This window comes from Eucyclogobius newberryi, unplaced genomic scaffold (genome assembly GCF_026437365.1).
Source record: "Eucyclogobius newberryi isolate DKJ021-1_F unplaced genomic scaffold, fEucNew1.0.hap1 SCAF_7, whole genome shotgun sequence".
Classification (NCBI taxonomy): domain Eukaryota; kingdom Metazoa; phylum Chordata; class Actinopteri; order Gobiiformes; family Gobiidae; genus Eucyclogobius; species Eucyclogobius newberryi.
This window is the reverse complement of record NW_027316389.1, coordinates 539,560-562,901: the sequence shown is the minus strand read 5'-3', so window position 1 is coordinate 562,901 and position 23,342 is coordinate 539,560. Positions and strand designations below refer to the sequence as shown.

At 57.1% G+C, this 23,342-nt stretch overlaps 1 protein-coding gene across 8 annotated transcripts in view; it reads right to left on the bottom strand.

Annotated features, from left to right (window-relative positions):
* The window catches only part of LOC140348657 (inositol hexakisphosphate and diphosphoinositol-pentakisphosphate kinase 1-like), a 109,486-nt gene that overhangs the window by 52,660 nt on the left and 33,484 nt on the right, over positions 1 to 23,342 (bottom strand). For 5 of the 8 annotated variants that reach the window (XM_072434656.1, XM_072434661.1, XM_072434662.1 and 2 more), the window contains 7 exons: positions 21,660 to 21,745; positions 12,253 to 12,378; positions 11,720 to 11,758; positions 10,896 to 11,017; positions 6,549 to 6,725; positions 6,009 to 6,150; positions 3,154 to 3,377 (listed from right to left, as the gene is read on the bottom strand). In XM_072434656.1, coding sequence (XP_072290757.1) covers positions 3,154 to 3,377; positions 6,009 to 6,150; positions 6,549 to 6,725; positions 10,896 to 11,017; positions 11,720 to 11,758; positions 12,253 to 12,378; positions 21,660 to 21,745 — 916 coding nt within the window. The remainder of the gene's footprint in view (positions 1 to 3,153; positions 3,378 to 6,008; positions 6,151 to 6,548; positions 6,726 to 10,895; positions 11,018 to 11,719; positions 11,759 to 12,252; positions 12,379 to 21,659; positions 21,746 to 23,342) is intronic. The other 3 variants (XM_072434659.1, XM_072434664.1, XM_072434660.1) reach the window with 1 other exon arrangement.

Sequence of the window (23,342 nt, the reverse complement as noted above, 5' to 3'; positions counted from 1 at the left end):
AGACAAGTGCTCCAGGCGATCTCCCCAGGCGACTGGTTCACAACAGTAGACCTGAAGGATGCATATTTTCATGTCCCCATTGCACCGCCACATTGGAAGTTTCTCCGCTTTCCGGGGAGAACACTTCCAGTTCAGGGTCCTGCCATTCGGGTTATCTCTGTCCCCTCGAGTGTTTACAAGGTGCGTCGCTGCAGCCTTGTCCCCCTTGCAGGCCCAGGGCTTGCGGATTCTGCCCTATCTGGACGACTGGCTCATTTGTGCGCCCAGCCACGAGCAGGCGCTTCAAGATACAGAGACTGTGCTCAGGCACGTGGCCAACTTGGGGCTGCGGGTGAACTTGGCAAAGAGCTGCCTTGTGCCGTCACAGGTAGCAACTTTCCTCGGCATGGTCCTCGACTCCCATACAGCGACTGCACGCCCTTCGCCCAAGCGGGTGGACGATATTTTGGGAATGTTGCGGGACTTTCGACAGCGGAGTTCTCTTCCCTACGTCTTGTTCCTAAGCCTCTTGGGCAAGCTGACTGCGGCCGCAACGGTGATTCCTCTGGGGCTGCTGTCTTTGCGCCCCCTTCAGATGTGGCTCAACAGCCTACACCTGGACCCCACACGTCAGGATCACAGGCCGCAGCGGCTACCCGTATCTCCCCAATGCCGGGTGTCTCTATGCAGGTGGCGGAACGAGGCCTTTATGACACAGGGCGTTCCGCTGGGGCCTCTTCCTTCCAGACGGGAGGTTGTGTACACCGACGCATCCCTCCTAGGCTGGGGTGCGACATGGCAGGCACGGATGGTGCAAGGGTCATGGTCCCAGAGGCAGAGCAGGCTGCACATCAATGTGCTGGAGTTCTTGGCTGTCGAGCTAGCGCTGCGCCATTTCTTGCCACACGTGCGCGGCCGTCTTGTCATGGTACGGTCCGACAACACCAGTGTGGTTTTTCACATAAATCACCAGGGCGGCACTGGGTCGGTGACCCTGTTCAGGATTGCACAGCGGGTCCTGACTTGGGCTACCCCGCGCCTTGCCAGTCTGAGCGCTGTTCATATTCCGGGGGTTTGGAATGTGTCCGCGGACTTCCTGTCTCGCCATCGGCCGCTGCCGGGGGACTGGCAGCTTCACCCGGAGGTGGTGAGGGACCTTTGGGAGACCTTCGGCAGGGCACAGGTGGATCTTTTTGCCTCCCGCGACGCGACACACTGCCCTCAGTGGTTCTCGCTGGCGGACAGGGCCAGCCCACTGGGTCAGGATGCACTGGCTCACGACTGGCCGAGGACAATGCTTTATGCATTTCCCCCATTCCCCCTGATTCATCAGACGCTTCTCAGGGTCTTTCAGGAGGGCCACAGTCTCCTGCTTGTGGCCCCGTTTTGGCCAGGGAGGACATGGTTTCCTTTGCTGCGCAGGCTCTGCTGCGGCACAGCGAGACGTCTCCCCCCCAGGCGGGATCTCCTCTCTCAACTAGGGGGTCAGATTCTGCACCCCAATCCCGAGCGCCTGAAGCTCTGGGTATGGCCGCTGCAGGGCCCGGCCTGACCTTCTCGAGGTACGCCGGGGAGATTGGGAACACAATAAGCAATGCTCGTGCCCGGTCTACCCGTCTTCTGTATTCCTGCAAGTGGAAACTGTTTGACGCCTGGTGTCGCAAAAGCGGGGAGGATCCAGTGCATTGTGCTGTGTCAACGGTGCTCGCATTCCTGCAGGAGCTACTTGGCCAGGGGCGCTCTCCATCTACCCTGAAGGTATACATTGCCGCAATTTCTTGTGGGCATGTGGGGTGGAATGGTTTCTCGGTTGGCCGTAACCAAGATATTTCCCTTTTTCTAAAGGGTGCTCGGCGTTTGCATCCGCCGGCCCGGTCTGTGGCCCCGGCCTGGGACCTGTCCCTGGTGCTGGAGGCGTTGCGATCCTCTCCATTTGAGCCTCTGTCGCAGGTTGACCTTAAATGGCTGTCAATGAAGACGGCATTCCTTCTGGCGATGGCCTCTGCGAAGCGGGTGAGTGAGCTCTAGGCTTTGTCCGTGGCAGACTCCTGTTTTCGTTGGCACCCCGACAACTCTGGGGTTTCCCTTTGGCCGAATATAGATTTTGTTCCAAAGGTGATTTTGTCGGAGGGGCACAACCGGCCGCTACAACTTGCACGTTTTAGTGCGGGATCAGCCGCCGAACAGCTGTGTCCTGTCCGTGCGCTTGAGGCATATGTGCGTGCTACAGCGTTGATACGCAAATCTGAGAGCCTGTTTGTTTGTTTTGCGGCCCGCGCAAGGGCCAGGCTCTGTCCAAACAGCGTCTCGTGCGCTGGATTGTAGATGTAATCACGGAAGCCTATACTCGACAAGGGCGACCGTTGCCGTCCGGGGTGAGGTGCCACTCCACAAGGGGGCTCTCAACTTCGTGGGCCGCTATGAACGGGGTGTCCTTTGACGTGATCTGTGCGGCGGCCTCTTGGACATCCCCGAATACATTTGCAAGATTCTAGAGAGTGAATGTGGTTTCTCCACAACCGCTGGAAGAGGTTCTCCGGCAACACTCTTCTGGTCCCATTGAGGTATGGTTTTGTCTATTCCTCGGGACCCTGCTGGTATTCGTCATCCAGTGCTTTATGCTCCGCCTCTGGCGGTCAGTAGGGATGAAATAGAACGAAAGTTACGACTGTAACTACGGTTCTATGAATCCCGGATGACCGCCAGAGCATCCGGTCCCTCGGAATTCTCGTGCTTTGCGAGAAGGTTTCCAGGGACTGAGCTCCCGGTGTCACGTGACTATATAGACTCACGTGAGCCACCGGGGGGGTCAAAGGTGACTTTTTTGTTATCAATTCTCGACCTGTGTATGCGCAAGGATGATCATCCAGTGCTTTATGCACCGCCTCTGGCGGTCATCCGGGATTCATAGAACCGTAGTTACAGTCGTAACTTTTGTTTCGGTTGAAACAAACAACTCCTTCTACTTCAGGAAGGCTCCGCCCAATGGGCTGGACTTACCACAGAAAAGGATAAATATCGGAGTTCGCGACCTAAATTCTTTTATTGACAATGACTCTTGGATGAGAGTCGAAACGTCTATTTTTTCTAACTAAGTCCAGATGAAACAACTGAAGGAATAAAACTTGTTTGAATAAGGAATAAACCAGCTGGAAAGCAGGCCTAAACCCGGACCTGGGGTATGACGATGTCGGCCAGGGCGCGGCTCAGTCTGAACAGGTCCTGGGTCCGGTCCAGGCCCAGTGAAGCGTTGTGCTGACAGTCGTATTTGATGCAGTCGTAAATGTCAGGGATTTTACTGATGTCGTATCGACCGCTCTTCATCCGAAAGTCTCGCTCCAGTTTGGACCATCTCTGCAACATCAGCTCCAGAGACTCAGAGTGGTACAGCTGCAGGTCTGAAAGAGTCCAGAAAGACCAGGTTTAGACCAGGTTTGGACCGGGAAAAGACCAGGTTTAGACCTGGTTTAGTCCTGGTTTTGTCCTGGTTTAGACCAGGTTTAGTCCTGGTTTAGTCCTGGTTTTGTCCTGGTTTAGTCCTGGTTTAGACCAGGTTTAGTCCTGGTTTAGTCCTGGTTTTGTCCTGGTTTAGTCCTGGTTTAGACCTGGTTTAGACCTGGTTTAGACCTGGTTTAGTCCTGGTTTAGACCAGGTTTAGACCTGGTTTAGTCCTGGTTTAGTCCTGGTTTAGACCTGGTTTAGACCTGGTTTAGTCCTGCTTTAGTCCTGGTTTAGTCCTGGTTTAGTCCTGGTTTAGACCTGGTTTAGACCTGGTTTAGACCTGGTTTAGACCTGGTTTAGACCTGGTTTAGACCAGGTTTAGTCCTGGTTTAGACCTGGTTTAGTCCTGGTTTAGACCTGGTTTAGACCTGGTTTAGTCCTGGTTTAGTCCTGGTTTAGTCCTGGTTTAGACCTGGTTTAGTCCTGGTTTAGACCAGGTTTAGTCCTGGTTTAGACCTGGTTTAGTCCTGGTTTAGACCAGGTTTAGACCAGGTTTAGTCCTGGTTTAGACCTGGTTTAGACCTGGTTTAGTCCTGGTTTAGACCTGGTTTAGTCCTGGTTTAGACCTGGTTTAGTCCTGGTTTAGACCAGGTTTAGTCCTGGTTTAGACCAGGTTTAGTCCTGGTTTAGACCTGGTTTAGTCCTGGTTTAGACCTGGTTTAGTCCTGGTTTAGACCAGGTTTAGTCCTGGTTTAGTCCTGGTTTAGACCTGGTTTAGTCCTGCTTTAGTCCTGGTTTAGACCTGGTTTAGTCCTGGTTTAGACCTGGTTTAGTCCTGGTTTAGACCAGGTTTAGTCCTGGTTTAGACCTGGTTTAGACCTGGTTTAGTCCTGGTTTAGACCTGGTTTAGTCCTGGTTTAGACCAGGTTTAGTCCTGGTTTAGACCAGGTTTAGTCCTGGTTTAGACCTGGTTTAGTCCTGGTTTAGACCTGGTTTAGTCCTGGTTTAGACCTGGTTTAGTCCTGCTTTAGTCCTGGTTTAGACCTGGTTTAGTCCTGGTTTAGACCTGGTTTAGTCCTGGTTTAGTCCTGGTTTAGTCCTGGTTTAGTCCTGGTTTAGTCCTGGTTTAGACCTGGTTTAGTCCTGGTTTAGTCCTGGTTTAGTCCTGGTTTAGACCTGGTTTAGTCCTGGTTTAGACCTGGTTTAGACCTGGTTTAGTCCTGGTTTAGACCTGGTTTAGTCCTGGTTTAGACCAGGTTTAGTCCTGGTTTAGACCAGGTTTAGTCCTGGTTTAGACCTGGTTTAGTCCTGGTTTAGACCAGGTTTAGACCTGGTTTAGACCTGGTTTAGACCTGGTTTAGTCCTGGTTTAGACCAGGTTTAGACCAGGTTTAGTCCTGGTTTAGACCTGGTTTAGACCTGGTTTAGTCCTGGTTTAGACCTGGTTTAGTCCTGGTTTAGACCAGGTTTAGTCCTGGTTTAGACCAGGTTTAGTCCTGGTTTAGACCAGGTTTAGTCCTGGTTTAGACCTGGTTTAGTCCTGGTTTAGACCAGGTTTAGTCCTGGTTTAGACCTGGTTTAGTCCTGGTTTAGACCTGGTTTAGTCCTGGTTTAGACCTGGTTTAGTCCTGGTTTAGTCCTGGTTTAGTCCTGGTTTAGTCCTGGTTTAGACCAGGTTTAGTCCTGGTTTAGACCTGGTTTAGACCTGGTTTAGTCCTGGTTTAGACCTGGTTTAGTCCTGGTTTAGACCAGGTTTAGTCCTGGTTTAGACCAGGTTTAGTCCTGGTTTAGACCTGGTTTAGTCCTGGTTTAGACCAGGTTTAGACCTGGTTTAGACCTGGTTTAGACCTGGTTTAGTCCTGGTTTAGACCAGGTTTAGACCTGGTTTAGTCCTGGTTTAGACCAGGTTTAGACCAGGTTTAGTCCTGGTTTAGACCTGGTTTAGACCTGGTTTAGTCCTGGTTTAGACCTGGTTTAGTCCTGGTTTAGACCAGGTTTAGTCCTGGTTTAGACCAGGTTTAGTCCTGGTTTAGACCTGGTTTAGTCCTGGTTTAGTCCTGGTTTAGACCTGGTTTAGTCCTGGTTTAGACCTGGTTTAGTCCTGGTTTAGACCTGGTTTAGTCCTGGTTTAGACCTGGTTTAGTCCTGGTTTAGACCTGGTTTAGTCCTGGTTTAGACCTGGTTTAGTCCTGGTTTAGACCAGGTTTAGTCCTGGTTTAGACCAGGTTTAGTCCTGGTTTAGACCTGGTTTAGACCTGGTTTAGTCCTGGTTTAGACCAGGTTTAGTCCTGGTTTAGACCAGGTTTAGTCCTGGTTTAGACCTGGTTTAGTCCTGGTTTAGTCCTGGTTTAGACCAGGTTTAGACCTGGTTTAGTCCTGGTTTAGACCAGGTTTAGACCTGGTTTAGTCCTGGTTTAGACCAGGTTTAGTCCTGGTTTAGTCCTGGTTTAGTCCTGGTTTAGACCAGGTTTAGTCCTGGTTTAGACCTGGTTTAGACCTGGTTTAGACCAGGTTTAGTCCTGGTTTAGACCTGGTTTAGACCTGGTTTAGACCAGGTTTAGTCCTGGTTTAGTCCTGGTTTAGACTCACTCTGGGCCGTGGGCGTCTCCAGTCTCTGTCGGATCTGTGAGTTCAGGTTCTGGATCAGGTTGTAGACCTCGTCACACGTCTTCACCGGGTTCTGGACCAGGTTCATGGAGTTCACCAGAGACGGACTGTGGGTCGGGGCCAGCTGCGCGAGAGAGACCGGGGTTAGTCCTGTCCTGTCCTGTGTCCTGTGTCCTGTCCTGTCCTGTCCTGTGTCCTGTCCTGTGTCCTGTCCTGTGTCCTGTCCTGTCCTGTCCTGTCCTGTGTCCTGTCCTGTCCTGTCCTGTGTCCTGTCCTGTCCTGTGTCCTGTCCTGTGTCCTGTCCTGTCCTGTGTCCTGTCCTGTCCTGTGTCCTGTCCTGTCCTGTCCTGTGTCCTGTCCTGTCCTGTCCTGTCCTGTGTCCTGTCCTGTCCTGTCCTGTGTCCTGTCCTGTGTCCTGTCCTGTGTCCTGTCCTGTGTCCTGTCCTGTGTCCTGTCCTGTGTCCTGTCCTGTCCTGTCCTGTGCTGTGCTGGTCCTGGTCCTGGTCCTGGTCCTGGTCTCACCTTCTGGTAGTGTTCGGGTCCAAAGTCCTGGTCTTGCTGCAGGATCTCGTGGAGTCTGGTCTTGATCCGGTTTTGAGAGTCCGAGAGACAGTCCGAGTCCAGGAGTCCGTTCATGTTGGCACTTTTCACCATCTGGACCAGGATGGGAGTCAGCTCTCCTTCCAGAGCGAGAAGACCCTGAAAGAGACACAACTGGGTCTGACACAAGCCGTCATCTGGACTAAACAAGGTCTTCAGCAGGTCTTAAACAAGTCTCAAACGGGCCTTAAACGGGCCTCAAACGGGCCTTAAACGGACCTTAAACGGGCCTCAAACGGGCCTTAAAAAGACCTCAAACGGGCCTCAAACGGGCCTTAAAAAGACCTCAAACGGGCCTCAAACGGGCCTTAAAAAGACCTCAAACGGGCCTCAAACGGGCCTTAAACGGACCTCAAATGGGCCTTAAACGGACCTTAAACGGGCCTTAAAAAGACCTCAAACGGGCCTTAAACGGACCTCAAATGGGCCTCAAACGGACCTCAAACGGACCTTAAACGGACCTCAAACGGACCTCAAACGGACCTGAAACGGACCTCAAACGGACCTTAAACGGACCTCAAACGGACCTCAAACGGGCCTTAAACGGGCCTCAAACGGACCTCAAACGGACCTCAAACGGACCTCAAACGGACCTCAAACGGACCTTAAACGGACCTCAAACGGACCTTAAACGGGCCTCAAACGGACCTCAAACGGACCTCAAACGGACCTTAAACGGACCTCAAACGGACCTCAAACGGACCTTAAACGGGCCTCAAACGGGCCTCAAACGGACCTCAAACGGACCTCAAACGGACCTTAAACGGACCTCAAACGGACCTCAAACGGACCTCAAACGGACCTTAAACGGACCTCAAACGGACCTCAAACGGACCTGAAACGGACCTCAAACGGACCTCAAACGGACCTCAAACGGACCTGAAACGGACCTCAAACGGACCTCAAACGGGCCTTAAACGGGCCTCAAACGGACCTCAAACGGACCTGAAACGGACCTCAAACGGACCTCAAACGGACCTGAAACGGACCTCAAACGGACCTTAAACGGACCTCAAACGGACCTGAAACGGACCTCAAACGGGCCTTAAACGGGCCTCAAACGGACCTCAAACGGACCTGAAACGGACCTCAAACGGACCTCAAACGGACCTCAAACGGACCTCAAACGGGCCTTAAACGGGCCTCAAACGGACCTCAAACGGACCTCAAACGGACCTCAAACGGACCTCAAACGGACCTCAAACGGACCTTAAACGGACCTCAAACGGACCTCAAACGGACCTCAAACGGACCTCAAACGGACCTTAAACGGACCTCAAACGGACCTGAAACGGACCTCAAACGGGCCTCAAACGGACCTCAAACGGACCTTAAACGGACCTCAAACGGACCTGAAACGGACCTCAAACGGACCTTAAACGGACCTCAAACGGACCTGAAACGGACCTCAAACGGACCTCAAACGGACCTTAAACGGACCTCAAACGGACCTCAAACGGACCTCAAACGGACCTCAAACGGGCCTCAAACGGGCCTTAAACGGGCCTCAAACGGACCTCAAACGGACCTCAAACGGACCTTAAACGGACCTCAAACGGGCCTTAAAAAGACCTCAAACGGGCCTCAAACGGGCCTTAAAAAGACCTCAAACGGGCCTTAAACGGACCTCAAATGGGCCTTAAACGGACCTCAAACGGACCTTAAACGGGCCTCAAACGGGCCTTAAAAAGACCTCAAACGGGCCTTAAACGGACCTTAAACGGACCTCAAACGGACCTGAAACGGACCTCAAACGGGCCTTAAACGGACCTCAAACGGACCTCAAACGGACCTCAAACGGACCTCAAACCGAAACGGACCTCAAACGGACCTCAAACGGACCTTAAACGGACCTCAAACGGACCTCAAACGGACCTCAAACGGACCTGAAACGGGCCTTAAACGGACCTCAAACGGACCTCAAACGGACCTCAAACGGGCCTCAAACGGGCCTTAAACGGACCTCAAACGGACCTCAAACGGACCTTAAACGGACCTCAAACGGACCTCAAACGGACCTGAAACGGACCTCAAACGGACCTCAAACGGACCTCAAACGGACCTTAAACGGACCTCAAACGGACCTCAAACGGACCTCAAACGGGCCTTAAACGGGCCTCAAACGGACCTCAAACGGACCTCAAACGGACCTTAAACGGACCTCAAACGGGCCTTAAAAAGACCTCAAACGGGCCTCAAACGGGCCTTAAAAAGACCTCAAACGGGCCTTAAACGGACCTCAAATGGGCCTTAAACGGACCTCAAACGGACCTTAAACGGGCCTCAAACGGGCCTTAAAAAGACCTCAAACGGGCCTTAAACGGACCTTAAACGGACCTCAAACGGACCTCAAACGGACCTGAAACGGACCTCAAACGGGCCTTAAACGGACCTCAAACGGACCTCAAACGGACCTCAAACGGACCTCAAACCGAAACGGACCTCAAACGGACCTCAAACGGACCTTAAACGGACCTCAAACGGACCTCAAACGGACCTGAAACGGACCTCAAACGGGCCTTAAACGGACCTCAAACGGACCTCAAACGGACCTCAAACGGACCTTAAACGGACCTCAAACGGGCCTTAAAAAGACCTCAAACGGGCCTCAAACGGGCCTTAAAAAGACCTCAAACGGGCCTTAAACGGACCTCAAATGGGCCTTAAACGGACCTCAAACGGACCTTAAACGGGCCTCAAACGGGCCTTAAAAAGACCTCAAACGGGCCTTAAACGGACCTTAAACGGACCTCAAACGGACCTCAAACGGACCTGAAACGGACCTCAAACGGGCCTTAAACGGACCTCAAACGGACCTCAAACGGACCTCAAACGGACCTCAAACCGAAACGGACCTCAAACGGACCTCAAACGGACCTTAAACGGACCTCAAACGGACCTCAAACGGACCTGAAACGGACCTGAAACGGGCCTTAAACGGACCTCAAACGGACCTCAAACGGACCTCAAACGGGCCTCAAACGGGCCTTAAACGGACCTCAAACGGACCTCAAACGGACCTTAAACGGACCTCAAACGGACCTCAAACGGACCTGAAACGGACCTCAAACGGACCTCAAACGGACCTCAAACGGACCTTAAACGGACCTCAAACGGACCTCAAACGGACCTCAAACGGGCCTTAAACGGGCCTCAAACGGACCTCAAACGGACCTCAAACGGACCTTAAACGGACCTCAAACGGGCCTTAAAAAGACCTCAAACGGGCCTCAAACGGGCCTTAAAAAGACCTCAAACGGGCCTTAAACGGACCTCAAATGGGCCTTAAACGGACCTCAAACGGACCTTAAACGGGCCTCAAACGGGCCTTAAAAAGACCTCAAACGGGCCTTAAACGGACCTTAAACGGACCTCAAACGGACCTCAAACGGACCTGAAACGGACCTCAAACGGGCCTTAAACGGACCTCAAACGGACCTCAAACGGACCTCAAACGGACCTCAAACCGAAACGGACCTCAAACGGACCTCAAACGGACCTTAAACGGACCTCAAACGGACCTCAAACGGACCTGAAACGGACCTCAAACGGGCCTTAAACGGACCTCAAACGGACCTCAAACGGACCTCAAACGGACCTTAAACGGACCTCAAACGGGCCTTAAAAAGACCTCAAACGGGCCTCAAACGGGCCTTAAAAAGACCTCAAACGGGCCTTAAACGGACCTCAAATGGGCCTTAAACGGACCTCAAACGGACCTTAAACGGGCCTCAAACGGGCCTTAAAAAGACCTCAAACGGGCCTTAAACGGACCTTAAACGGACCTCAAACGGACCTCAAACGGACCTGAAACGGACCTCAAACGGGCCTTAAACGGACCTCAAACGGACCTCAAACGGACCTCAAACGGACCTCAAACCGAAACGGACCTCAAACGGACCTCAAACGGACCTTAAACGGACCTCAAACGGACCTCAAACGGACCTGAAACGGACCTCAAACGGGCCTTAAACGGACCTCAAACGGACCTCAAACGGACCTGAAACGGACCTCAAACGGGCCTTAAACGGACCTCAAACGGACCTCAAACGGACCTCAAACGGGCCTTAAACGGGCCTCAAACGGACCTCAAACGGACCTCAAACGGACCTCAAACGGGCCTCAAACGGACCTCAAACGGACCTCAAACGGGCCTTAAACGGACCTCAAACGGGCCTCAAACGGACCTCAAACGGACCTCAAACGGGCCTTAAACGGGCCTCAAACGGACCTCAAACGGACCTCAAACGGGCCTTAAACGGGTCTTACTTTGGCGAAGGCGGCGGCCGTCATCTGGACTCGTCCTTCGTCTGAGGCGTAGATCTTCAGGTCGTGTCTGTACGTGCTGTGGAGTCTGAGGAGACCACAGCCTGGGAAGCCCGCGTAGTCCCCTAGAACCAGACCGGGGTCAGACCGGGGGCAGACCGGGGTCAGACCGGGGGCAGACCGGGGTCAGACCGGGGGCAGACCGGGGTCAGACCGGGGGCAGAGTCTGGGTGAGGACCAGACGAGCGGTTTTGATCGGGGCCCAGATTCTGTCGGCGTCTCCTTCACTGATCACACACAGGGTCTAAACCAGGTCTAAACCAGGTCTAAACCAGGTCTAAACCAGGTCTAAACCAGGTCTAAACCAGGACTAAACCAGGTCTAAACCAGGTCTAAACCAGGTCTAAACCAGGTCTAAACCAGGTCTAAACCAGGTCTAAACCAGGTCTAAACCAGGTCTAAACCAGGTCTAAACCAGGTCTAAACCAGGTCTAAACCAGGTCTAAACCAGGACTGACCCAGATTCTGGTTCTGAACCTATCACAGTGAAGTGAGGCCTGATTCTGATTGGCAGAGGATTTTAGACAGTTTGTCCATGTGTCACATGCTAATATCGTCCAATCAGAAGGCAGCACACACGTCATATGACCAGGATTAGAGCCTCCCCAAGTGGACACAGGAGGAACTGCAGCAGAGGAGAGGAAGAGGCGGGGCATGATGGGAGGGGGTGTGTCCACAAGGGCAGACAGTGGCCAATCACACAGCGCCATGTCATCACTGATTCAAACCAAATCACAGCGGCCGATCAGAGCAGAGGCGGGGCTTACCGATCGGAGACTCGTTTCCATGGAGACGGCGGTTACCGGCTTTTCACCGAAATGTAACCGCGACAAAAAAACACAACGTTAAAGAAGCTCCTCCCTTTGGGTCAGATGCCCTCCCTGTGAGTCAGATGCCCTCCCTGTGAGTCAGATGCCCTCCCTGTGAGTCAGATGCCCTCCCTGTGAGTCAGATGCCCTCCCTGTGAGTCAGATGCCCTCCCTGTGAGTGCAGTGAGTCAGATGCCCTCCCTGTGAGTCAGATGCCCTCCCTGTGAGTGCAGTGAGTCAGATGCCCTCCCTGTGAGTCAGATGCCCTCCCTGTGAGTCAGATGCCCTCCCTGTGAGTGCAGTGAGTCAGATGCCCTCCCTGTGAGTACAGTGAGTCAGATGCCCTCCCTGTGAGTCAGATGCCCTCCCTGTGAGTGCAGTGAGTCAGATGCCCTCCCTGTGAGAGTGCAGTGAGTCAGATGCCCTCCCTGTGAGTGCAGTGAGTCAGATGCCCTCCCTGTGAGTACAGTGAGTCAGATGCCCTCCCGTACCTTGTCCTCCCGGGTACATGCAGCGAAAGGCCCGTCCCAGCTCCTCGGCCTGGACTCGTCCTGCTGGGGTCAGTTCTCCGCCCCATTTCAGCACCAGCAGCAGCGATGGTCCTTCTTTATGACAGTCTGAGAGGAACAGGGAGAGAACCATGGGTCAAACATCTGAGAGGGTCCTGCTAGCTTAAACATGTCGCTAGCGGTACTGCTAGCTTAAACATGTCGCTAGCGGTACTGCTAGCTTAAACATGACGCTAGCGCCCCCAGTGTCTGGGAACTCAGATGTTTACCCTCCTCTGTAAGCCCCTCCTCTGTAAGCCCCTCCTCTGTAAGCCCCTCCTCTGTAAGCCCCTCCTCTGTAAGCCCCTCCTCTGTAAGCCCCTCCTATAGGGCGGGACCTTCCAATAAGAGGGTTTTTTGTTTCATCCGAGACTGCTCATCTTTGTTTACTATGGGCTCTTGGAGGGGCCATCAGCCTCCTATTGTAACCTGACTTTGGCTCCCTCCTCACTGAGTACCTGATTAGCATCAGAATGCCCCGGGCGTCTCCAGGGTTTCAACACACTATTATTTACGACTGGAAGGTTGAATCTTAATCTAAACTTCCATTTCAGTTTAAAGAAGGAATCTCCACAAACAGGTTCTTTTGGTTCAAACGCAGCGTGGAGGCTTTAGCCACGCCCCTCACAGCCACGCCCCTCACAGCCACACACACAGCCACACACACAGCCACACACACAGCCACACACACAGCCACACACACAGCCACGCACACAGCCACGCCCCACACAGCCACGCACACAGCCACGCCCCACACAGCCACGCACACAGCCACGCCCCACACAGCCACGCACACAGCCACGCACACAGCCACGCACACAGCCACGCCCCACACAGCCACGCACACAGCCACGCCCCACACAGCCACGCACACAGCCACGCCCCACACAGCCACGCACACAGCCCCTCACAGCCACGCCCCTCACAGCCACACACACAGCCACACACACAGCCACGCACACAGCCACGCCCCACACAGCCACGCACACAGCCACGCCCCACACAGCCACGCCCCACACAGCCACGCACACAGCCACGCCCCACACAGCCACGCACACAGCCACGCACACAGCCACGCACACAGCCACGCCCCACACAGCCACGCACACAGCCACGCCCCACACAGCCACGCACACAGCCACGCCCCACACAGCCACGCACACAGCCACGCCCCACACAGCCACGCACACAGCCACGCCCCACACAGCCACACACACAGCCACGCACACAGCCACGCCCCACACAGCCACGCACACAGCCACGCCCCACACAGCCACGCCCCACACAGCCACGCACACAGCCACGCCCCACACAGCCACGCACACAGCCACGCACACAGCCACGCACACAGCCACGCCCCACACAGCCACGCACACAGCCACGCCCCACACAGCCACGCACACAGCCACGCCCCACACAGCCACGCACACAGCCACGCACACAGGCACGCACACAGCCACGCACACAGCCACGCCCCACACAGCCACGCCCACAGCCACGCCCCACACAGCCACGCACACAGCCACGCCCACAGCCACGCACACAGCCACGCCCCACACAGCCACGCACACAGCCACGCCCCACACAGCCACACACACAGCCACGCACACAGCCACGCACACAGCCACGCCCCACACAGCCACGCACACAGCCACGCCCCACACAGCCACGCACACAGCCACGCCCCACACAGCCACGCACACAGCCACGCACACAGGCACGCACACAGCCACGCACACAGCCACGCCCCACACAGCCACGCCCACAGCCACGCACACAGCCACGCCCCACACAGCCACGCACACAGCCACGCCCACAGCCACGCACACGCCCCACACAGCCACGCACACAGCCACGCCCCACACAGCCACACACACAGCCACGCACACAGCCACGCCCCACACAGCCACGCACACAGCCACGCCCCACACAGCCACGCCCCTCACAGCCACGCCCCTCACAGCCACACACAGCCACGCCCCTCACAGCCACACACACAGCCACGCACACAGCCACGCACACAGCCACGCCCCACACAGCCACGCCCCACACAGCCACGCACACAGCCACGCCCCACACAGCCACGCACACAGCCACGCCCCACACAGCCACACACACAGCCACGCACACAGCCACGCCCCACACAGCCACGCACACAGCCACGCCCCACAAAGCCACGCACACAGCCACGCACACAGCCACGCCCCACACAGCCACGCCCCACACAGCCACGCCCCACACAGCCACGCACACAGCCACGCCCCACACAGCCACGCCCCACACAGCCACGCCCCTCACAGCCACGCCCCTCACAGCCACGCACACAGCCACGCCCCATACAGCCACGCCCCACACAGCCACGCCCCACACAGCCACGCCCCTCACAGCCACGCCCCTCACAGCCACACACAGCCACGCCCCACACAGCCACGCACACAGCCACACCCCACACAGCCACACAGCCACGCACACAGCCACGCCCCACACAGCCACGCCCCACACAGCCATGCCCCACACAGCCACGCACACAGCCACGCCCCACACAGCCACGCCCCACACAGCCACGCCCCACACAGCCACGCCCCTCACAGCCACGCACACAGCCACGCCCCTCACAGCCACGCCCCTCACAGCCACGCACACAGCCACACACAGCCACGCCCCTCACAGCCACGCCCCTCACAGCCACGCACACAGCCACGCCCCACACAGCCACGCCCCACACAGCCACACACACAGCCACGCACACAGCCACGCCCCACACAGCCACGCACACAGCCACGCACACAGCCACGCCCCACACAGCCACGCACACAGCCACGCACACAGCCACGCCCCACACAGCCACGCCCCACACAGCCACGCACACAGCCACGCCCCACACAGCCACGCCCCACACAGCCACGCCCCACACAGCCACGCCCCACACAGCCACGCACACAGCCACGCCCCACACAGCCACGCCCCACACAGCCACGCCCCACACAGCCACGCACACAGCCACGCCCCACACAGCCACGCCCCACACAGCCACGCCCCTCACAGCCACGCCCCACACAGCCACGCCCCACACAGCCACGCCCCACACAGCCACGCCCCACACAGCCACGCCCCTCACAGCCACGCCCCTCACAGCCACACACAGCCACGCCCCTCACAGCCACCCACACAGCCACGCACACAGCCACGCCCCACACAGCCACACACACAGCCACGCACACAGCCACGCCCCACACAGCCACGCACACAGCCACGCCCCACACAGCCACGCACACAGCCACGCACACAGCCACGCCCCACACAGCCACGCACACAGCCACGCCCCACACAGCCACGCACACAGCCACGCCCCACACAGCCACGCACACAGCCACGCCCCACACAGCCACGCCCCACACAGCCACACACACAGCCACGCCCCTCACAGCCACGCACACAGCCACACACAGCCACGCCCCTCACAGCCACGCCCCTCACAGCCACGCACACAGCCACGCCCCACACAGCCACGCACACAGCCACGCCCCACACAGCCACGCACACAGCCACGCACACAGCCACGCCCCACACAGCCACGCCCCACACAGCCACGCCCCACAGCCACACACACAGCCACGCCCCACACAGCCACGCCCCACACAGCCACGCCCCACACAGCCACGCCCCACACAGCCACGCACACAGCCACGCCCCACACAGCCACGCCCCACACAGCCACGCCCCTCACAGCCACGCCCCTCACAGCCACGCACACAGCCACGCCCCTCACAGCCACGCACACAGCCACACACAGCCACGCCCCTCACAGCAACACACAGCCACGCACACAGCCACGCCCCACACAGCCACGCACACAGCCACGCCCCACACAGCCACACACACAGCCACGCACACAGCCACGCCCCACACAGCCACGCACACAGCCACGCCCCACACAGCCACGCACACAGCCACGCCCCACACAGCCACGCACACAGCCACGCCCCACACAGCCACGCACACAGCCACGCACACAGCCACGCCCCACACAGCCACGCACACAGCCACGCCCCACACAGCCACGCCCCACACAGCCACGCCCCACACAGCCACGCCCCACACAGCCACGCCCCACACAGCCACGCCCCACACAGCCACGCACACAGCCACGCACACAGCCACGCCCCACACAGCCACGCCCCACACAGCCACGCACACAGCCACGCCCCTCACAGCCACGCACACAGCCACGCCCCTCACAGCCACACACACAGCCACGCACACAGCCACGCACACAGCCACGCCCCACACAGCCACACACACAGCCACGCCCCACACAGCCACGCCCCACACAGCCACGCACACAGCCACGCCCCACACAGCCACACACACAGCCACGCACACAGCCACGCCCCACACAGCCACGCCCCACACAGCCACGCCCCACACAGCCACGCACACAGCCACGCACACAGCCACGCACACAGCCACGCACACAGCCACGCACACAGCCACGCACACAGCCACGCACACAGCCACGCCCCACACAGCCACGCCCCACACAGCCACGCCCCACACAGCCACGCCCCACACAGCCACGCCCCACACAGCCACGCCCCTCACAGCCACGCACACAGCCACGCCCCACACAGCCACGCCCCACACAGCCACGCCCCTCACAGCCACACACAGCCACGCCCCTCACAGCCACGCACACAGCCACGCACACAGCCACGCCCCACACAGCCACACACACAGCCACGCCCCACACAGCCACGCACACAGCCACGCCCCACACAGCCACACACACAGCCAGGATCAACTGGACTGTCACCTCCTTCACCTCCGTCACCTCCTTCACCTCCTTCACCTCCGTCACCTCCTTCACCTCCTTCACCTCCGTCACCTCCTTCACCTCCTTCACCTCCTTCACCTCCGTCACCTCCTTCACCTCCTTCACCTCCTTCACCTCCTTCACCTCCGTCACCTCCGTCACCTCCTTCACCTCCTTCACCTCCGTCACCTCCTTCACCTTCTTCACCTCCGTCACCTCCTTCACCTCCTTCACCTCCGTCACCTCCGTCACCTCAGTCACCTCAGTCACCTCCGTCACCTCCTTCACCTCCTTCACCTCCGTCACCTCCTTCACCTCCGTCACCTCCTTCACCTCCGTCACCTCCATCACCTCCTTCACCTCCATCACCTCCATCTCCTTCACCTCCTTCACCTCCATCTCCTTCACCTCCATCATCTCCTTCACCTCCATCTCCTTCACCTCCATCACCTCCATCACCTCCTTCACCTCCATCACCTCCTTCACCTCCATCACCTCCTTCACCTCCTTCACCTCCGTCACCTCCTTCACCTCCTTCACCTCCGTCACCTCCGTCACCTCAGTCACCTCCGTCACCTCCTTCACCTCCGTCACCTCCGTCACCTCCTTCACCTCCGTCACCTCAGTCACCTCAGTCACCTCCGTCACCTCCATCACCTCCGTCACCTCCTTCACCTCCGTCACCTCCATCACCTCCGTCACCTCCATCTCTTTCACCTCCTTCACCTTCTTCACCTCCATCACCTCCGTCACCCCCTTCACCTCCGTCACCTCCTTCACCTCCGTCACCCCCTTCAACTCCGTCACCTCCATCTCTCACCTCCTTCACCTCCTTCACCCCTTCACTCCTTCACCCCGTCACCTCCCTCACCTCCGTCACCTCCTTCACCCCCCGTCACCTCCTTCACCTCCTTCACCTCCGTCACCTCCTTCACCTCCTTCACCTCCTTCACCTCCTTCACCTCCGTCACCTCCTTCACCTCCTTCACCTCCGTCACCTCCTTCACCTCCTTCACCTCCGTCACCTCCTTCACCTCCTTCACCTCCGTCACCTCCGTCACCTCCTTCACCTCCGTCACCTCCTTCACCTTCTTCACCTCCTTCACCTCCGTCACCTCCTTCACCTCCGTCACCTCCGTCACCTCCGTCACCTCAGTCACCTCAGTCACCTCCATCACCTCCTTCACCTCCGTCACCTCCTTCACCTCCGTCACCTCCGTCACCTCCGTCACCTCCATCACCTCCTTCACCTCCATCACCTCCATCTCCTTCACCTCCTTCACCTCCATCTCCTTCACCTCCATCACCTCCTTCTCCTTCACCTCCATCATCTCCTTCTCCTTCACCTCCATCATCTCCTTCACCTCCATCTCCTTCACCTCCTTCACCTCCATCACCTCCTTCACCTCCATCACCTCCATCACCTCCTTCACCTCCATCACCTCCTTCACCTCCTTCACCTCCGTCACCTCCTTCACCTCCTTCACCTCCGTCACCTCCGTCACCTCCGTCACCTCCTTCACCTCCGTCACCTCCGTCACCTCCTTCACCTCCGTCACCTCCGTCACCTCCTTCACCTCCGTCACCTCAGTCACCTCAGTCACCTCAGTCACCTCAGTCACCTCCATCACCTCCGTCACCTCCTTCACCTCCGTCACCTCCATCACCTCCGTCACCTCCATCTCTTTCACCTCCTTCACCTTCTTCACCTCCATCACCTCCGTCACCCCCTTCACCTCCGTCACCTCCTTCACCTCCGTCACCCCCTTCAACTCCGTCACCTCCATCTCTCACCTCCTTCACCTCCTTCACCCCTTCACTCCTTCACCCCGTCACCTCCCTCACCTCCGTCACCTCCTTCACCCCCCGTCACCTCCTTCACCTCCTTCACCCCTTTCATCTCTTTCACCTCCGTCACCTCCTTCACCCCCTTCATCTCTTTCACCTCCGTCACCTCCATCTCTCACCTCCTTCACCTCCTTCACCCCTTTCATCTCCTTCAACCCCTTCACCTCCATCATCTCCTTCACCTCCATCTCCTTCACCTCCTTCACCTCCATCACCTCCTTCACCTCCATCACCTCCATCACCTCCTTCACCTCCATCACCTCCTTCACCTCCGTCACCTCCTTCACCTCCTTCACCTCCTTCACCTCCGTCACCTCAGTCACCTCCGTCACCTCCGTCACCTCCTTCACCTCCGTCACCTCCTTCACCTCCGTCACCTCAGTCACCTCAGTCACCTCAGTCACCTCCGTCACCTCCTTCACCTCCGTCACCTCCGTCACCTCCATCACCTCCGTCACCTCCGTCACCTCCATCTCTTTCACCTCCTTCACCTTCTTCACCTCCATCACCTCCGTCACCCCCTTCACCTCCGTCACCTCCTTCACCTCCGTCACCCCCTTCAACTCCGTCACCTCCATCTCTCACCTCCTTCACCTCCTTCACCCCTTCACTCCTTCACCCCGTCACCTCCCTCACCTCCGTCACCTCCTTCACCCCCCGTCAACTCCTTCACCTCCTTCACCCCTTTCATCTCTTTCACCTCCGTCACCTCCTTCACCCCCTTCATCTCTTTCACCTCCGTCACCTCCATCTCTCACCTCCTTCACCTCCTTCACCCCTTCACTCCTTCACCCCGTCACCTCCCTCACCTCCGTCACCTCCTTCACCCCCCGTCACCTCCTTCACCTCCTTCACCCCTTTCATCTCTTTCACCTCCTTCACCTCCGTCACCTCCTTCACCCCCTTCATCTCTTTCACCTCCGTCACCTCCATCTCTCACCTCCTTCACCTCCTTCACCCCTTCACTCCTTCACCCCGTCACCTCCCTCACCTCCGTCACCTCCTTCACCCCCCGTCACCTCCTTCACCCCTTTCATCTCCTTCACCCCCTTCACCTCCATCATCTCCTTCACCTCCATCTCCTTCACCTCCTTCACCTCCATCACCTCCTTCACCTCCATCACCTCCTTCACCTCCATCACCTCCGTCACCTCCGTCACCTCCTTCACCTCAGTCACCTCAGTCACCTCCATCACCTCCGTCACCTCCTTCACCTCCGTCACCTCAGTCACCTCCGTCACCTCCTTCACCTCCGTCACCTCCTTCACCTCAGTCACCTCAGTCACCTCCCTCACCTCCGTCACCTCCTTCACCCCCCGTCACCTCCTTCACCCCTTTCATCTCCTTCACCCCCTTCACCTCCATCATCTCCTTCACCTCCATCTCCTTCACCTCCTTCACCTCCATCACCTCCTTCACCTCCATCACCTCCTTCACCTCCATCACCTCCTTCACCTCCGTCACCTCCTTCACCTCCTTCACCTCCGTCACCTCCTTCACCTCCGTCACCTCCGTCACCTCAGTCACCTCCTTCACCTCCGTCACCTCCGTCACCTCCGTCACCTCCTTCACCTCAGTCACCTCAGTCACCTCCATCACCTCCGTCACCTCCTTCACCTCCGTCACCTCAGTCACCTCCGTCACCTCCTTCACCTCCGTCACCTCCGTCACCTCCTTCACCTCAGTCACCTCAGTCACCTCCCTCACCTCCGTCACCTCCTTCACCCCCCGTCACCTCCTTCACCTCCGTCACCTCCTTCACCCCCTTCATCTCTTTCACCTCCGTCACCTCCATCTCTCACCTCCTTCACCTCCTTCACCCCTTCACTCCTTCACCCCGTCACCTCCCTCACCTCCGTCACCTCCTTCACCCCCCGTCACCTCCTTCACCCCTTTCATCTCCTTCACCCCCTTCACCTCCATCATCTCCTTCACCTCCATCTCCTTCTTCACCTCCATCACCTCCTTCACCTCCATCACCTCCTTCACCTCCATCACCTCCGTCACCTCCGTCACCTCCTTCACCTCAGTCACCTCAGTCACCTCCATCACCTCCGTCACCTCCTTCACCTCCGTCACCTCAGTCACCTCCGTCACCTCCTTCACCTCCGTCACCTCCGTCACCTCCTTCACCTCAGTCACCTCAGTCACCTCCCTCACCTCCGTCACCTCCTTCACCCCCCGTCACCTCCTTCACCTCCTTCACCCCTTTCATCTCCTTCACCCCCTTCACCTCCATCATCTCCTTCACCTCCATCTCCTTCACCTCCTTCACCTCCATCACCTCCTTCACCTCCATCACCTCCTTCACCTCCATCACCTCCTTCACCTCCTTCACCTCCGTCACCTCCTTCACCTCCTTCACCTCCGTCACCTCCTTCACCTCCGTCACCTCCGTCACCTCAGTCACCTCCTTCACCTCCGTCACCTCCGTCACCTCCGTCACCTCCTTCACCTCAGTCACCTCAGTCACCTCCATCACCTCCGTCACCTCCTTCACCTCCGTCACCTCCGTCACCTCAGTCACCTCCGTCACCTCCTTCACCTCCGTCACCTCCGTCACCTCCTTCACCTCAGTCACCTCAGTCACCTCCCTCACCTCCGTCACCTCCTTCACCCCCCGTCACCTCCTTCACCTCCTTCACCTCTGTCACCTCCTTCACCCCTTCACCTCCATCACCTCCTTCACCTTCTTCTCCGCTGGACGCCTGTGGTTTCCCAGTCCTCAGATACGTCAGCTGCACCTTCCGATTGATCCCAGAGAAGTGTCCGTACCTTCAACACAAACACTCTGTGTCTACCATGTGTGGTGTGTGTGCAGTTCTTTCACGTCCTGTACAACACCTCACACCACACCACACAACACACAACACCTCACACCACCTCACACAACACACAACACCTCACACCACACCACACAACACACAACACCTCACACCACCTCACACAACACACAACACCTCACATCACCTCACACAACACACAACACCACACCACACACAACACCTCACACCACACCACACACAACACCTCACACCACACCACACACAACACCTCACACCACACCACACACAACACCTCACACCACACCACACACAACACCTCACACCACACCACACACAACACCTCACACCACACAACACACCACACCTCACACCACCTCACACCACCTCACACAACACACAACACCACACAACACCTCACACCACCTCACACAACACCTCACACCACCTCACACAACACACAACACCACACAACACCTCACACAACACACAACACCACACAACACCTCACACCACACACAACACCTCACACCACCTCACACCACACACAACACCTCACACCACCTCACACAACACACAACACCACACCACACACAACACCTCACACCACACCACACACAACACCTCACACCACACCACACACAACACCTCACACCACACCACACACAACACCTCACACCACACCACACACAACACCTCACACCACCTCACACAACACACAACACCACACCACACACAACACCTCACACCACACCACACACAACACCTCACACCACACCACACACAACACCTCACACCACACCACACACAACACCTCACACCACACCACACACAACACCTCACACCACACCACACACAACACCTCACACCACACCACACACAACACCTCACACCACACAACACACCACACCTCACACCACCTCACACCACCTCACACAACACACAACACCACACAACACCTCACACCACCTCACACAACACCTCACACCACCTCACACAACACACAACACCACACAACACCTCACACAACACACAACACCACACAACACCTCACACCACACACAACACCTCACACCACCTCACACCACACACAACACCTCACACCACCTCACACAACACACAACACCACACCACACACAACACCTCACACCACACCACACACAACACCTCACACCACACCACACACAACACCTCACACCACACCACACACAACACCTCACACCACACCACACACAACACCTCACACCACCTCACTCCACACACAACACCTCACACCACCTCACACAACACACAACACCACACAACACCTCACACCACCTCACTCCACACACAACACCTCACACCACCTCACACAACACACAACACCTCACACCACCTCACACAACACCTCACACAACACACAACACCACACCTCACACGACACACAACACACAACACCTCACACCACCTCACTCCACACACAACACCTCACACCACCTCACACAACACACCACACCTCACACCACCTCACACAACACACAACACCACACAACACCTCACACCACCTCACACAACACACCACACCTCACACCACCTCACACAACACACAA